The sequence below is a fragment of the Capsicum annuum genome, chromosome 10, assembly GCF_002878395.1.
Source record: "Capsicum annuum cultivar UCD-10X-F1 chromosome 10, UCD10Xv1.1, whole genome shotgun sequence".
NCBI lineage: Eukaryota > Viridiplantae > Streptophyta > Magnoliopsida > Solanales > Solanaceae > Capsicum > Capsicum annuum.
This window is the reverse complement of record NC_061120.1, coordinates 206690875-206708836: the sequence shown is the minus strand read 5'-3', so window position 1 is coordinate 206708836 and position 17962 is coordinate 206690875. Positions and strand designations below refer to the sequence as shown.

The window sequence follows — 17962 nt, the reverse complement described above, 5'->3', positions numbered from 1 at the left end:
TTTCTATTGGTGTTGGTCTTTATTTTTTTATCCTTCGTGGCAAATAAGTCTTTCCTTTCTAGGTTGAAATAAAAATCTACCTACGCAATATAAGCTTATATTTCTCTTTATAATATTTTACAAGTTATGTTCACGTCCTCTAAAAGATTTATGTTTTGCTAGACGTAAGTTCCATTTTAAGGACAAAACTAGTAATTAAATAAAAATATTTGAACAAATTATTACTCTCTATATCCTATTTTTATGGGACAAATGAAATTTGAGATTCAAACTTCTATAAAATGACCATAAATTATGATATACAAACTTAAAAAAAAAAAATTTTTATATATTTGAGAGTAGAACAGTAAATTATAATAATTATAATTAATAATATAAAATATTTAAAATACTTTAAAAAATCAAATAAAAAATTTGATTTTATCTTGAAATTACAACTGCTCATAAATTTGTTTTTTTTTTTTTTTATGTTACAACTATATTCTAGTTTGACCAACTTGTTCTTTTGGGGCGAATAGCTGATAATATGATAATGTGGATAACAGATTTCTTGATATTATATAACATATGAATTTCCGCTATACATATCTCAGTATCACCCATATTTTTTTGCTTCTTGTTTTAGCTAATCCACCATGCCAATTTCACTCACCATATCTGCCTTCTCTCTTCTCACCCACCCCCACCCCCACTACCACTACCACCCAACCACCCTCATCCGCCCAAACCATTCACTATACACCATAAAATCTTCCCTTAACAACAACAACAACAACAACAACAAACAAAAACCAACATCATGGGTAAGTCCAGATTGGCTAACTAAACTTACAAGTTCACTTACTTTAGGTGGCAAAAATGATGATTCCAATATACCTATTGCAAGTGCTGAACTTGATGATGTTACTGACTTACTTGGTGGTGCTCTTTTTCTTCCATTGTATAAATGGATGAATATGTATGGTCACATTTATAGACTTGCTGCTGGTCCAAGGAATTTTGTTATTGTTAGTGATCCTGCTATTGCTAAACATGTGCTGAAGAATTATGGGAAATATGGTAAAGGACTTGTAGCTGAAGTTTCTGAGTTCTTGTTTGGTTCAGGTTTTGCTATTGCTGAAGGTCCTCTTTGGACTGTAAGTATATATTATTATCCTGCTCTTTTCTCTTTTTGTGTTTCACTTTATGGTTATTAGTACATTTTGCTTATTTGTCTGGTTTTGACTTGACACGGACAATGACAACAACATACCCAGTGGAGTCTGGGGAGGGTAGAGTGTACGTAGACCTTTCAGTTAGACCCCTGGTTCATGACAAAAACAGTCTAGAAAAAGGGGTAATGAAAGTACGAGAGACAATAGATAGTAATAAAAGCAACAGATAGTAGCAGAAAGGTTAGGCTATCTTGAAACCGTAGACTTGGGGTAGTTAGCGTAGTTATTCTCGGCTTAGGTGAATTGAGCTTCGAGGTATATATTTAGAATGGAAATGCCTTAATTACTCGAGGTAGGTGAAATTGCCCTAATTATTCATGTTAGAATAGAAGTAGATCATCGTCTCAAGACAAAAACAATCAAGAAAAAGAAGTAATAACAGAAGCAACAGATAGTAGCAATATAACAGAAGCAACAGATAGTAGCAGAAAGGATAGACCACCGGTTCAAGACAAAAACAGTCCAGAAAAAGAAGTAATGAAACTACAAGAGACAATAGATAGTAACAAAAACAACAGATAGTAGCAGAAAGTACTACAACAAAATAATACTCCACGTAAACTACATGAAACAATAGAGAGTAACGGAAATGGAAGAACAAGAAACTACAAGAGTAGTCCTACAACTGCTAGTAAGCACAATATGACAATACACTCCCCACCTACTAGTATGGATGTACTCCTACCTACTAACGTTCTATCGTATTCGTGTCCTCCACACCTTCCTATTTAAGGTCATGACCTCGGTAAGCTGCAATTGTCATGTCCTTTCTAATCGCCTCTCCCCAATACTTCTTTGGTCTGCCTGCCTTGACACGGAGCTTAAGAAAATAAATACTCCCTCCATTTCAACTTGATTGCCTAGTTTAAGAAAGTAAAGAAGTCGAAAGTCAAAGAGCTGCCAAAAAGGGAAGAGACATTCTTTTTTAAACGGACTAAAAAGGAAGGTAGATGAACAAAATTGAAATGGAGGATTAATAACTCAGAATCTTGTGGTCTTAATCTAACGATATGTAGAATGTACCAAAATGTTCTTTAATCTTGTGGTTTTAAATATGTCATGTGGAAAGTTAGAATTAAAGAGTTTCCAGTAAAGGAAAGAGACATTCTTTTTTGAAATGGATTAAACATGAAAGTAAGACGAACAGATTGAAACAAAGGCAGAAATCTTTTTTGGTTTCTTACAGTATGGGCTTTTCTTCTCAAATTTAATTATAGCACCAATTATGGGTATATGTAAACCCCCAAAGAGAAATTGTTAGACTACTACTTGATTTGTTTTGGAATGAAATTGGCTCAAATAGCGCAGAGTGGATGTAGATGATTCAAATAGCCAACTTTGACTCTCCTAGAGAAGAGTGGACATAGATGATTCAAATAGCCGAGTTCGAGTCTGCAGCTAGTTTAGGGTGCAGATGTTGTCGAAATATGCAGCTTCACATGCACATTTTGTAGATATTGCATTGTCACTGACTTGATGTTAAAGGACAATGTTGTGTTAATGAATTTGAATTGGAATGAAATGGATCCAAGTCGAATAGAACTGATATAGAAGACCGACCCAATCAACCAACAAGTTTGTACTGACGTATAGCTGTTGATATTAGTGAATTATGCAGCATAATACCTTGTGGTTTAAACTTTAAATAGAGAGTTTGACAGTTCCATTTTAGTTGATGTCAAGCAACTGAGAGTCCTTTAGTAGATAATTAAAATAAAAGGGTAACTTTTTTCCCTTCGGGAACTTCTGATAAAATTGGAACAATATAGAGAAGATTAGCATGGCCTACGCAAAGATGGCGCCCACAAATCAAGGAATGGTCCAAATTTTCAGTTTTATTAAAAAAAGGAGAGTAACTTTTATGAAGCTTTGGTCTGGTAATTAGGGCCAATGCTTTTGTATCTTCTATTTATGTCGAATTTGCTCTGGTGGATGCTAATATGAAATCTAGATGTCCCCAAGATTCATCTCTTCTGGCCACTTTGAATTGTCGTAATTTATTAGTTTAGTGTGCGGTATATATATATAGAGCATAAAAGGGAAGCAAACTCATGAGTCTAGTCTAGTGACAACTAATGTTCAAGGTGGCCTCTTGTTTTGTAATTAACTATTGAAATATGAAGTTCCTGTGACTATGGTTTCTTATTGAATAATGTAACTAATGATTTATTTGTTAGTATTTGTAATAGATGGAAAGTACTGTACCCTAGTGTAATTATTATGGTCACCAATGTGTTGTTTTGAGATTAAAAGCCTAATTTGATATAGGCAAGGCGAAGGGCTGTGGTTCCATCTCTTCACAAGAAGTACTTGTCAGTAATAGTTGATCGGGTCTTTTGCAGATGTGCTGAGAGAATGGTGGAGAAACTTTTACCCGATGCAATTTCTGGTTCTGCAGTGAATATGGAGGCAAAGTTTTCTCAATTAACACTTGATGTTATTGGTCTTGCACTCTTCAATTACAATTTTGATTCCCTTACTACTGACAGTCCAGTTATTGATGCAGTTTACACTGCACTAAAAGAAGCAGAACTCCGTTCAACTGATTTGTTGCCATATTGGCAGGCAGGTTCTTCCTATCCTTGAATGGTTTTTGCCGAGCTTAATCTGTCTAATAACTTTGACTGACATCATCGATGTTTTTGTAGATCAAAGCGTTATGTAAGATCATCCCACGACAAATAAAGGCTGAAAATGCAGTTTCTGTAATCAGACAAACAGTTGAAGAGCTCATTGCAAAGTGCAAAGAGATTGTAGAATCTGAGGGTGAGAGGATTAATGAGGATGAGTACGTGAATGACAGAGATCCAAGCATTCTTCGGTTTTTACTTGCTAGCCGTGAGGAGGTTGGCCAAGATTTTAACTCATTTATTACTTAACTGATAGAATTTCCCATCTGTTTATGGATTACAAAACTTTTTCGAAATTGAGCTTCTTTTTGGTCAGTTGCATCATCTATGGTATGTTAATGTGAATTACAGTTAGTACCACTGTTTGAAGTTCTCATGCAATCATAGTCATAGCTCCCGTGTCCCGAGGGTGTGGTCTAGTGGTCAAAGTGGGTGAAAATCGTAGGAGATCAGGGTTCAAATAATCGAGACAAAAAACGCTAGGTGATTTCTTCCCATCTGCCTAAATCTTGGCTGGCAGTGTTACTAGGTACCTATGCTAGTGAGAGGTAGCACGTACTCGATGGTGTGTGCAAGTTGGCCCTGACACAACTAATATGCAAAGAGAATTCGTACATCCTTATAGGATTATGTTCTCTTTTTCCTTGTAAAGTCTAGCAGCTTAAAGGGTGCAGCCTAGTGCATGAAGCATTGTTCACGCGGGGTTTGGGAAGGGACGTAGCCCAAAGAGGTGTAAAGTAAGCCTACCACGACTCAAGTAACAGTTGGCTGATTCCATGATTTGAACCCATCACCTATAAGTCACCCAAAGACGACTTTATCTTCGCTCCAAAGTTCACGTTGAAGTCTGGCAAAACAAAGATGGATTGAAATATGTTTTGTATTTTTAACTGTTGGTTGCTTTGTTAATATTCATTGATCAGCCAACCTAAGATAAACATTGCATGCATATAGATATGCCACATGGTGTCTCATTGGCTTAAAGGAATACTTCTTCCTCAATCCTTAAGAATTTGCCTACTCTTCAGGACGAGAAACATCACCAGTGGCACCCACAAGAGGCCTCATCCATTATGTGGTGCTGTCGACGTTCAAACTGGTGTAATCTCAAGAATCTCATCTTGAGCTTATACCTAAACTTCATTTCCATAGTTTGGCACCACCGAGAATGGAGTCCTCGTGATTCTCAGATTTGGTGCCAATGAGCAGGATTCTTGAAGAAAGGAAGTCTCTTCCCTCCTTATTTGCCATTAGAATGAATGAATTATGCGCAAGTCTGGTTGCTCATACAATGATGATGAACTTGAATTAGTGCCTATACCCTCAGCTTATCCATTATGCACAGTTTCGTGAAGGAGACATACACATTTGATGTGTCTTAGTACTATGAAATTTGAACTTCCCCCCACCACCCCACCCCCATCCCCGGGATTTGCTTCTTTTTTTTATAAGGGGAGGGGGAGGGGGGTTAAATATGACTCTTGCGCATTTCTAAGTTCTAACAAGTTTCATGATTTGACATCCATTAAACATTTGTTGTAGAGCGTTCGATTAGGATTTTATGTGTCCTTGTGAAATAATCATTATACGCAAACGTGGCTGATCCATCTGATTTTATTTCCCTCAAACCACAGCCTCTCTCTCTCTCTCTCTGTGTCTGTCTATCTATCTATCTGATACAACAAGGAAAGAAATTGTTTTATAAGGACTACTGGTGTAAAGAAGCTTATATTTTAGCAATCCAAAACTCTAGGTGAAATCCAAATCTTGCCTTGTCATTCTCAATCTTTATGTTGACATGTTTACTTCTTTTGGAAAAAAGGATTGATCATAGCCTATCTTCTTCAAGACAAATATCTGCAGATTTAGCTTAATATGCATTCTTGGTACATGCTAACTTTCTGAATTTAAGGTATCAAGTGTACAACTTCGAGATGATCTTCTTTCAATGCTAGTTGCTGGGAATGAAACCACAGGTTCAGTTTTGACTTGGACTTCATACCTGCTGAGTAAGGTATCTTTGACTGACCCTATCTTGAATTCTTAGCTCCCTCTTAAGGTATCATTCTGTTTTCCCAACTAGAATGACAGCAATAAACTGTGCGGTATAAAAGTGCAAAGTTGTAATATTTGGTGCATATTTTTGTTGTATTTGCCATCTTAAATTCAGCTTTTTGGACCCTTTTACATATGAAATATTGCACATGGTTTTTCGGAGGTAAACACCACCACATTAGAAAATAACTGCTCTTCTGTGTGTTTATGTCGAAGTCATGGTTTTACCCTTTCAATGGAAAGTATAGTTCTTCAATGGTGAGAAATTATTCATGCAAGGCAACCCCTTTAGCTTGGTCTGCACTGTATCTTCAGACATTGTTATTCATTCGTGTAAGTTGGAAAAGATTTCTTTTTTTATCTTTTCCCTTCTTTTGTTTTGTCAGAAGGGGAGCTATTTGAAGTCAACCTAGTTGTTATGTTTCTGTCTTTATGACATTTACGTTGAGTTACATTCCTCCCCCATCCACTATAGAGATACATGATTGTAAAGGTTGAATTTGAAGACAAGATGTCTTAGCTTGTGATATTTAGCGACTTATCTTAAAAAAGAGAGTTTAAAGGCTGTGAATTATGGTGCTCCCAACAACTCAAATAAATGCCATTCCTACCCAAGGACAATACTGCTTGGAAATTTGCTACGAATTGTATTATTTGTATGTTCTAAAGCTAAAACGCATTGCCTGATGTCGCTATTATAATGCATGTTTACCATGTTTTCATCACTTTCAACCATTATTCTGCTATTTAGGAATTCATAACAGGTTTTATTGCCCTCTTACCTCTATATGGGTGGACATCCAGTTGTTTCATTCTAGTTCCACTGTTGGATATGTTAATTTTGGTCTTTCTTTAGAAAGAAATGGCGATCCTCTTAGCATATTTTTTTCTGATATAATTCATAATCTTGTGTTCAATATAACTTGGTGCATGACGGAACCTATGCAGATTATAGAAAACCTGTTCTTCCCTCATATTTTATGTTCTTAATGCAGGACCTTTCTGCTTTGGAAAAAGCACATGAAGAAGTTGACAGAGTTTTGGGAGGACGCTCTCCGACCTATGAAGACATGAAGAATCTCAAGTTCTTAACACGGTGCATAACTGAGTCTCTTCGACTTTATCCACATCCACCTGTAAGTTCATCAATATGCTTCTCCTTGTGGAGTTTATCGTTATGCATTGTCTTCTGATAACCTGATTTTACTGAGAACTATTTTTGTTAGGTCCTAATAAGAAGAGCTCAAGTAGCTGATGTGCTCCCCGGAAATTACAAGGTTAATGCTGGTCAAGATATAATGATTTCGGTATATAACATTCATCATTCTTCGGAGGTAATAAGAGCTTTTTCTGATCTTTTACCTTTTTCTTGTTACTGTTGAGCTTTTTGGAAACTTAACCCCTTAAAGTTGTTCTATTTAATTTCTTATTTCTTTAACTCTTGCTCAGTAAGATCTGTTAAGTCACTGTCTTTGTTCATTTCGACTTCTTACCATCAGTTTTGACTTAGCAAAGATTTGTCAAGAGAATCTTCTGGTTCATTAGAAGCACCACTGTATCATTGCATCGCATTTTAATTTCTGAAATCAAGGCAAATCACTGTTGATAAGCAGACCCCTATTTATAACCATAGGTTATACTTTTACTTTTGTGAAGAACTTGCCACAGGTATAAGGTGTGCTTAATTTGACTGCTATTGAATAGGACGAAATGACGAATGTCATACTGACACCCATCAATAATCAATTCTTGGAACTCCTCGAGACGGTGTGAATCATTTCCTGTTCCCAAATGTGTTCTTCTTCTTCATGGTCTCTAAATAAGCCTTCTGTTTCAATTTGTTTGTCTTACTTTCTCTTTCAGTCCGTTACAAAAAGAATGCCTCTTTCCGCTTTTGACAACTCTTTAGTTCCAACTTTCCACATTGCATCTTAAAGACCACAAGATTAAAGCGCATTTTGGTATATTATACATATTTTAGTTTAAGATCACAAGAAGATTCAAAAGTCATCTTCAGTTTCAAAATAAAAAAGATTTAGCAGTTTCTTTACTTTCTTAAACGATGTGTCAAGTGAAAACTAGACACACAAATTGAAATGGAGGGAGTAGTTCATTGATTTGTTTGTTCTTCATCGCCTGTTTATGTGGATATATAGATCCACCGTTTTCACTTTGAGCTTTGCTCAAGTTAAACCTACACTTTATTTTGTTTTTACTGCAAACTACATTTCAAGTCTCACTTTTTATCCATGGAAGTGTTTTTGTCCTGCCTCGGAGAATATCACTACTACAGAAAATAATGTGTCTTTTCTGTATGTTTTTCCAGGTATGGGATAGAGCAGAAGAATTTGATCCTGAAAGATTCGACATGGATGGTCCTGTTCCAAACGAAACAAATACCGACTTTAGGTACTCATTTCAGCCATTAGTTTTTCTCTATTCAGTTGATACACAGCTTCGGAAACAGCCTCTCTACTTCATCTGAGGTAGTGGTATGGACTGCGTACACTTTACCTTCCCCAGACCCCACTATGTGGGAATACATTGGGTATGTTGTTGTTGTTGTTGTTGTTGTAGTTCATACACAGCTTGCCTGAGTAGAAGATTATTTTTCACATATACATCTATATATATACTCGTTGCAGATTCATCCCGTTCAGTGGAGGGCCACGAAAATGCGTTGGTGATCAATTTGCCTTGTTGGAAGCTACAGTTGCTCTCGCAATATTTTTACAGAACTTCTCGTTCGAGTTGATTCCAGATCAAAATATTAGCATGACTACTGGAGCAACCATTCATACGACAAACGTAAGATTCTCACCTCGAGAGCTAGCTTTCCTCCTCGTTCTTAAACGAGTAACAAGTTCTCCCCATATAAATCATTTACATTATTTTCAATAATGCAGGGTTTATACATGCAAGTGAAGCAAAGGCAAAAAACATCTGTTTTGGCTGCAGCTCTGTAAATTTTGTCACAGGAGAAAAGTTATCTTGATTAAACGACAGTCTGGTGCACTAAAGCTTCTGCTATGCGCGGGATAAAGGGAGGCCCAGAGTCCGGAGAAAAGTTATCTTGATTCTTTAGACAAAATTGAACATTATATACATATCTTTCAAATTATTATATCAAAATGTAAGGTCACAGCAGTAAATGAATGACTCAGTATTATCAGTGATGCATTATATTCTATTTGTTTTTCTTTTCTATATACTTCCGCCGTCTCAAAATACTTGTCCTATTTTTTATTTATACACTCCTTTAATGTTGTTGCAGATGCATTCATTGTTTTCGAGTTCTGTGATTGGTATGAAGGAATTCAGAAAATATTTTTCAATTTTTCTCGATGGTTCAAATATACCAAATCTTCAACAACCCTTTATTTTCTGTACATGTCATCACACTAACAAAAAAAATTAAAGAAGCAGCTTGATGTGCTAAAACTCTTGTTATGCACAGGGTTTGAGGAAGGGTTGGATCCAGGGATGGACCTAGGTTCAAATTGGTGGTGTTTCGGCATCCTTTAAACTCGATGCAAAATAGATATAATTATATAAAAAATATATAAAAATTGATATAAGCTGAAAAAAGCACATTCGAAACCAAAAAGGTAGTTCGGTGCTTTGATTTCCATGTGAAATCTTAAAACTTTGGTTGTCAATACATGTGTAATGTGTTTCAACCTTCCTAGCACCCATGACACCTAAAACCCTGGGTCCATCACTGGCACATTATACATTTCCTGTAAGGGATTCTTTCTACGGCTTGAAACTGTGAAATTTTGAAATGAATTCCATTGTATGGAGGAATATATATAATTTGGGAGGACTTTTGACCAATTAAGCATTAGTTAGAACATGCATGAGTCATCTCAATGCCCAAAAAGAAAGGAACATGAGTCATCCATCTTTATAAGATCACGATCTTCCCAAAAAAAAAAAGCATTACGCAATCAAGTTAAATTAATAATTTTTTTGGTACATAATCAAATTAATTAATGTTATATTAATGCTTTAATAAGCTTTGATATATAGTACTGCTTATGTCACCTAAGAGAACATTAATATTTTATTTAGATAAAAAATTGACCTGCTTATCTAAATTAAAACCTTTGATATTGCTCAATCTTTAGACATGTTCAATTAACAAGGTGTAGAATTAAGTTTGTTTTTGCACGAGTGGAGAATCTATTGGAAAGAACATATTTTTTTATTACACAAGATAAGGGTAAGGTTTGAGTATGTAAGTATCATTCTTTTCGGATCATATTTGTGAGATCATATTGAATATATCATTGTTGTGATATAGAATTAAGGTTATTTTCCAAGTTTATCAAGCAACTAAATAAGGTGATCATTTTTATAAGCATTGTATTATTTGTTGGATATATAGAACATATTTTAGATCATATAGTTGAAGTTGAGCAAGATCAAAATTGAGTATTTGAAGCAAATTCAGTGAGAGGTTGCATGAGGCAAGCGTGAAAGTGCGCGGCTGGAAACACAATTACTATCTTCAAGACAGTTTCAAGTATTTTGGCTTCATTATTCAGGATAATGGAGAAATTTATGTGGATGTCATAAATCGTATTGTTGCAGCGTGAATGAGGTGGAGCCTACCTCCGGAGTCTTGTGTGATAAAAAGATACCACTGAGACTTAAAGATAAGTTTTATAGAGTAGTTGTTAGACCGATTTTGTTGTATGGGGCAGAGTGTTAGCCAGTCAAAAACTCTCATGTTCAGAAGATACATGTCACAAAAATGAGGATGTTAAGACGGATGATGTGTGGACATACTACGTGTGATAGGATCATGAACAAGGTTATTCGAAATAATGTGGGAGTGGCCTCCGTGGTAGACAAGACGAGAGAAGCGAAATCGAAATAGTTTGGACATGTAGTGAGGCGAGGTACAAACACTCCAGTGAGAAGGTGCAAGAGGTTGTATATAATAGGTATGAGGAGGGGTAGATATAGGTTGAAGAAGTATTGGAGAGAGATGATTAGACAAGACATGACGCATATTTAGGCTATCGAGGACATGACCTTAGATAGGGAGATGCGGAGGACACACATCAGAGAACAAGGTTAGTTGGGTAGGAGTGTGGTCGTGCATGAGCTGTAGTATGGTAGCGTAAGATTTAGTGGTAGATGTTGAGATGGAAATGATCCCTGCTAATGATATTTGCTATATTTTTTTCACTATTTTTCTTTTTTTTGTATATGAATTTGCTATATCTGAGCTGAGGATCTTTCGGAAACAGCCTCTCTACTTCTTCGAGGTAGTGCTAAGGTCTGCATACACTTTACCTTCTTCAACCTCATCTCTAAGATTTTACTGGGTATGTTGTTGTATTTTAGATGTCATATTCTTATGGCTAGCCCACCTTGGAAAACCATGCGCCAAAATTTAAAATTGCAGCATAATTTTACACATAGTTGGGACACAAATAGAAAAAAGGACTGCCAGTAAAACACAACACTTTGGTTGTTACATGTAAGGGGTCGTTTGGTAGAGTGTATTGAAAAATATAATGCATGCATTAGTTAATGTGTACTATTAGTACCTTGTTTGGTATAATTTTTTTGCCTATATACACTCTATTGTGTATTGAAGTGTGTATTAGTAATACACTCTATTTCCTTTGTATTCGTAATACAATGTCTTTTAACACATATATTAACTTATTAAATGACCTTAATACCTCTCAATTTTCCTCTCAAAATATTTCATCATTCCATTTCCCGCCATTTTAATTTACAATAGTGAATCTTTTCAAAATATTTCACAATTTCTTTTTCCACCATTTTAATCTACAACAATGAATACAACAACAACAAACCCAGTGTATTCCCACCTAGTGGGGTCTGAAATCTACAACAATGAATAGTTGATTTAAATAATTATAACATATTTTTGCTTTGCTTCGAGGGTCTTTAAAAAGATTAAATAAAAAAAGACTATTTCTTAATTTTACGTCTTATATTTTATTTTTTATTTCAACTATGTTAATTTGTTGGCGTAATATTCATGCGCAAAGACGAAGGTCTTGCAATTAATCCAAAACCTTTATATACTGATTCAACAATAGTAATTATGTTTGAGATGACAAAAAATTTGTTGCGAAAAAGTATATAAAATCAAAGAAGGATATTTTTATAAACAAACATTTCTTTTATAGATTTTATGTAAGATGTATTACATGCATAACTAATACAAACATAACTAATGTAGGTATTATTAATACAAGTATTATTAATACACTATATTCTGCATTGTTGTTATACACTTTACCAAACCATCCCTACCAGTATTTCTTTCAAAGATTCTGCCTTGCCCAATTGTCTGAAATTATACTGTAGAACTCATTGTGTTGTGTTAATAATTAGTCTACAACTTCTATACACATGAATGACTAGTGTGAAGAAAATTTATATTGTCACATCACTAAAAAGATAATAAATAAATATTATAAAAAGTAAACTTAGTAAATTGAAGAATAAAATAACCTATTAAAAAGAATTAGACTGTACAATTTCTTTCACATCTTCAATATATATGAATTAAATCAATTAAATAAATATGTACAGTAGTAGTTAGGAAAAGCAAAGGGTGGCAGTATATATAATTTAGTGGAAGTGCCAAAGGGATATCCTTTGGAAGATGCTTAACTTGCTTTCCTTTGTTCTTTACTTTACCCAAAAGTGACCACACATTCACTCAAGTCAATTCACTCTTTTGTTGCCCACCTGACCAACAACAACAAAAAAAATTATTAGCATGTATTCGCGGATTCAAGATTTAAATTCATTCTATTTTTCAAATTATGGGTTTATGAGTATTGTTGTTTAATTTGTTGAAATTTTAATAAATTCCTTCATTATAAATTTATGCTTCGAGTTGAAATTATTATTAGATTAAGATGAAACTGATGGTTCAATATTGTATTTGTAGTTATAATAAATACATATCCTTTCCTAAATTTTATCACTTCACAACGAGTGTAAGCTTTTCTTTTTTCAACTAGCTAGCTAGTAACACCATGATGCGACCTGTGAGGCTTGCCCAAATTGGGCACCTCCACTATTAATCAAAATGTTGAGAGTTTATGTCGCGCTGACGAATAGGTGAGAATACTATTGATCCTTTCAAGAGTGGGATAAAAAACAAAAAAAAGCAACACCTTGTCACTGTGAGGCTTGCTTAAGTAGTTGAGCACAGTGGGTGGAGCCACCAGCCACCATTCATCCAGATGAACCTTCTTTGACGAAAAATTATATTATTTTTATATAATTGAAAATATTTTTAATGTATATATAGTAGATGTTAAACTCCTTTGATTAGTTCGTATATTTATTTCTGAACCTTCTAGCTCAATGAAAATCCTAACCCCGTCTATTTATTAATATCTTGAGGATTTGTTTCACGCAGAAAAATAAGGGAGAACACTATTGATTCTCTCATGAGTGGGATGAAAAAACAAAAAAGACAACACCATGATGTCCACATGCCTCTATAAAAACCTTCCTATTCAAACCCTCCATCCCATCCCCCCCTCTTTAGACTGTTCCTTTGTGTTTGAATTCTTGATCATGAGCAGCTAGCCACCCCTTTGCCACCATCTCATTATGGCAAAGGGGTGGCACGCGCGCGGCCCAAGACTCACTATTGTTGTCTGGAGGGAGTTGCTGGTGATTTTGTCTACTTTTTATCTTTGTCCCAAGGTAAGGAAATTGTCATTTTATTCAATTTTATGGTGATTTTCTAGTTATGAATAGGGCAACTTGTATCCTTTGGCATTTTCACTTCCCTTTGTGTACTCTCTTAATGAGCTCTAGGAAGTTTTTAATTTTAGTAAAACAATAATTCAAGTAGGGAGGGATGGCCTTGGCTCAGCGGTAAGCTTACTTACCGTGGTGTGCCAGGGTCGGGGGTTCGAAACGCCCCTCCAGCGAAGCTGGGGTGAGGGTGCGTAGGTCAAGCCCGGAGTGGTCCCCCTCCCCGACACCTACGGAGTAGGTATGAACCGGGTTCGTCCCTAATAATTCAAGTAGGATTTGTTTAGTCCTATTTGTACTTTGTTGAACATCTTTGCTGAGTATATATTAATAAATGTTGTGTTGTACTTTGGGAAGAACTTGTTGAACATGTATTATTACTAGTATGTATTTGGCCAGTACTGGCTATAATAATGATGAAAGTATATTGTTTTCTTTAATGTTTGAAGTGGGTCTTTTGGAAAACCTTTCTAACTCTACGGGTAGTGGTAAAGTCTGCGTACACTTTACCCTCTTCGGACCTCACTTGTGGAATTTCACATTATGTTATTGTTGTTGTAGAGTTTATTTTACATTGACGTTGACTTGGTACTTCATATTTAGTATAGATAATGTGTTGTAATATAATCCATAAATATTGAAGAGGAAATGTATATCTATATATATTTTTTTTTTGAAAAAAATAAAGTTTTATCACTTCAATTGTTACTTTCATGTTTCGACGTGATTGGGAATTTATACATATTTTCATGTGTTTAACAATGAGGTTTGTTATGCCATGTCAAGTCACTATCATAATTTGTAGTTTGATACTTAATTAAGCTAATTGCATTTTATGTTAGTCGTAATAAAAATACCTTGGGTATAATAACTCGAATGGAGTTATTCTCTTATCTCGTAATTACAAGTGTAGATTATTTATTTGTGTCATTTCGTGACTCAGAGACGCTGAATCTTGCTTTTTCTTAAATGTAATAATTATTATATTGAACTCCAAAGAATAGACAATCATATGTTATTACGTTCAAAAGAACAAAAACTTAAATATAAGGAAATGAACCAATATAAATAAGTGTATAGCTTATTAGTGGTGAAAGAGGGGTAGGTCCCTAGAACTATTTTAGGGAACAGAAAAGAGAACTAATTAAGATAAAGGGGATATTGGGCCAACATTGAGATAGAAGAAAAAGACTATCTTAGAATACAACCCCCCCCCCCCCCCACACACACATACATAATATATATACACACATTTTTTGTTTGTGTCAAGACGAATTTTACACACATAATTTAAGCACTCTTTTTCACAGAGTCTGATAGTCATAATGTTATCATGATGTGCTGAAATAATGGAGACACAAAAGGTAATAACAAGTGCTACATGTACTTGAGATTAGCACTACTTTATAAATAAATACGCAAGTAATACTAATATCCCTCAGTTTGTATTTACTTATTATCTTTTTAAGTTGTCCAATCTTAAGAAAAACATTAATTAAAAGGTAATTCAATTAAATTATTTTTATTTATTACTCATCTTTATTTAATGTTTCTCTTTTTTATTATATATTAATATCTTCTCATATTTTTTACAAAGAATAAAAGTGAAATCCACTCATGTGTCTTGGGTTTGTGAAATGACAAGTATTAAGGAACATTTATTTTTAGTAAGCACGACAATTAATTAGGAACGGAGAGAGTATCAATTTATGTGATACTATTTGACTTGACATAAAAATTAAGAAAGAAATGAAATCTCTTAAAATTTGTGATCTAAAACAAGTTTTAAATATTTGTGTGGTTATAAATCATTTCATTGAAAGTGAAAAAAGTATTTTTGATCTATTTAATTATAGAAAGATGGCTTTTTTTTTTTTTTTTTTTTTTTTAAAAAAAAAAACGACTAAAAAAAGTGTATCCCATAAGTTGGAACCACGATTTTATCAATAGCATAATTCATAATCACCTGTTTCTTACTATAGTCACCTAGTTAAATGTTAATAATTTTCATCGAGTAATAGGGTGCACAAAGGGTTCAAAAAAGAAAGCTCCTTCATTGAAAAATATATTATATATAAAATTATTTTTTACGTATATATAATGATGTTGGATATTCTTATTTTATCATATGTTTACTTCTTAATATTTAAAATCTCATTAATGAATATCTTGATCTTGTCTATATCCACGAGTACTAATGACTTATTTAACATATCCTCTTATTTTATTATGTAAATGTGTTTAATAATATACCCGATCAATTAATATAATATTTTTTTTTATCATCATCTCATCTTTATCTATTATTAAAATGACATATATTTCCCACACCAATTAGGCTTGGGGTAAAATCACTCCTCCAACAATATTTTCTTTCATGAAAAGAAAAATGACTTTGAAATTCAACTCTTTTCTAGACATAGAAAGAGCTTATACCGTTAAAAATGTTGTGAAGTGTATGATGATGAGCTATATAAATCTTCTTCGATGGAATTTTTACCATTAAACGTTTATATTTGTGTTGGAATATTTCAAGAAACTTAGTTCTTTTGATGAACAATTTTCTCCAAAAAGAGTTCATTTAGAATTGGTCAAGACAAAGATACAATAACCAAATGAAAGAACGTAAAAATCAAATGAGTAAAAATACATGGATGAAATAAGCTATTCGAATTAGGAATACGTATAAGTATAATTATTTTTGCCTCTTTATTTTTGGTTCATTTGACTATATTAAACATAGCTGATATGTTTTATCTATGGACAAGTTGCATGAATCACATTGGGATTAGCTTTAATAATTTTGCATTTCAATTTTCAACTATGACATGAAAAGTCAAACGTCTTAGTCAACTCGCGATATTTTTACAGAACTTCTCGTTCGAATTGATTCCAAATCAAAATATTAGTATAACTACTGGAGCAGCCATTCATACGACAGACTTAAGATTCTCATCTTGAGAGCTAGCTTTTTTCCTCGTTCTTAAACGAGTAACCAAGTTCTCCCCATATAAATCGTTTACGTTATTCTCAATAATGCAGGGTTTATACATGAAAGTGAAGCAAAGGCAAAAAGCATCTGTTTTGGTTGCTGCTCTGTAAATTTTGTCAAAAGGAGAAAAGTTATCTTGATTAAAGGACAGCCCGGTGCACTAAAACGATGCGTGGGATAACGAGAGGTCCGAAATCGGGAGAAAAGTTATCTTGATTCTTTAGACAAAATTGAACATTTTATATAGATCTTTCAAGTACTTATATCAAAATGTAAGGTCACAACAGTAAATGAATCATGTGTGTTAGAGTTAAATTACGATAGATAAGTTTGATTAGCTATATTTTAGGATAATGGCTTGGTGTCATACGTTAGCTATACAATCTTCCTATTCTTTTGCAGTTTGTTGTAAATAACCGTGTATATATTCAGTCATCCTTCTCAATAGAAAACATACAAAATTCTCTGAATTATCTCATCTTGTAACATGGTACCAGAGCCTACCATGGAATCTTATTTTCAATTTCAGATTCCACCTCTACAGCAGCAACGACATCAACCACTCCAAGTCTTTTTGCTACTTTACCTTGTCATACCCATTTTTTACCAAAATGATTATGATTTTAAGTTCGGAAGAGATTTTATTATCAAAGTGATAAAAGATGAAAATTTATTTCGAAAAATGATTATTTATATTTTTTATTCAGAGTCGCCACTTGACATAAACTCGGTGTGCCAAGTCACCTTTGAAAATCCTTTTCAAAACTGTTTGACTCTTTAAAACTGGTTTGCGAATAGAGATTCCGGTTAAGGAATTCTGTTGACCGAGGGGAAGGTGTTAGGCACCCCTCGATCCTGTTGTTTGACCACGGTCGCTTTGTGGAGTATATCAGCTAATTCGACACTAAGAGTGTATAAACCACATAAAACACACAACAATCAAACAAACAAACACAAGCAAAACAAATCCCAAAAAATATAATGTCCAGTCCAATTATACGTTTCAAAATAGAAAAATGCAAAAAATATAAATCTTATTCTAAACTAGTCCTAGACTAAGCTCCACCCGACACCTTGGGCATTCGTTACGAACGTCCTCCGGGTACAAAATACTTTGGGGCATTCTCCGACGAATAAACACAAATACCTCGGGGCATTCCCCGGTCAAATGATATATTTGATTCAAAAGCAATAGAACCAAGCCATTCAACACATGTTTTAAGCATTCAATATTCCACAAGTCCTGAATTTGCCTACCCGACCTACGTTGCCTATCCGTTTCAACCTATCATGAC

At 34.3% G+C, this 17962-nt stretch overlaps 1 protein-coding gene and 1 non-coding gene across 3 annotated transcripts; both read left to right on the top strand.

Annotated features, from left to right (window-relative positions):
* The first annotated feature begins 511 nt into the window (after positions 1-511).
* LOC107843608 (carotene epsilon-monooxygenase, chloroplastic) lies at positions 512-17137 on the top strand. Of its 2 annotated transcripts, none has more exons than XM_016687932.2 (9): positions 512-1136; positions 3483-3779; positions 3863-4060; positions 5757-5858; positions 6895-7035; positions 7126-7233; positions 8226-8308; positions 8545-8707; positions 8806-9106. In XM_016687932.2, the coding sequence occupies exons 1-9, from the start codon at positions 636-638 to the stop codon at positions 8863-8865; spliced, it is 1653 nt and encodes a 550-aa protein (XP_016543418.2). In that variant the 5' UTR covers positions 512-635; the 3' UTR covers positions 8866-9106. The 2 variants fall into 2 exon arrangements, with proteins under 2 accessions (XP_016543418.2, XP_047253204.1); XM_047397248.1 differs by lacking the exon at positions 8806-9106 and adding an exon at positions 16718-17137 and having other exon boundaries at positions 537-1136.
* On the top strand, positions 2944-3045 carry LOC124888201. The gene has a single exon (XR_007046332.1). It is a non-coding gene; the product is annotated as a U6 spliceosomal RNA (small nuclear RNA).
* Positions 17138-17962: the final 825 nt, after the last annotated feature.

What these genes read in the sequence shown, in the direction of transcription:
- LOC107843608 (XM_047397248.1), top strand. Translation starts at nt 636, where the DNA reads ATGCCAATTTCACTCACCATATCTGCCTTCTCTCTTCTCACCCACCCC. An exon ending in CTTCATACCTGCTGAGTAAG is followed by an intron (nt 5,859 to 6,894) that starts GTATCTTTGACT and finishes TTCTTAATGCAG; the next exon opens with GACCTTTCTGCTTTGGAAAA. An exon ending in GACTTTATCCACATCCACCT is followed by an intron (nt 7,036 to 7,125) that starts GTAAGTTCATCA and finishes TATTTTTGTTAG; the next exon opens with GTCCTAATAAGAAGAGCTCA.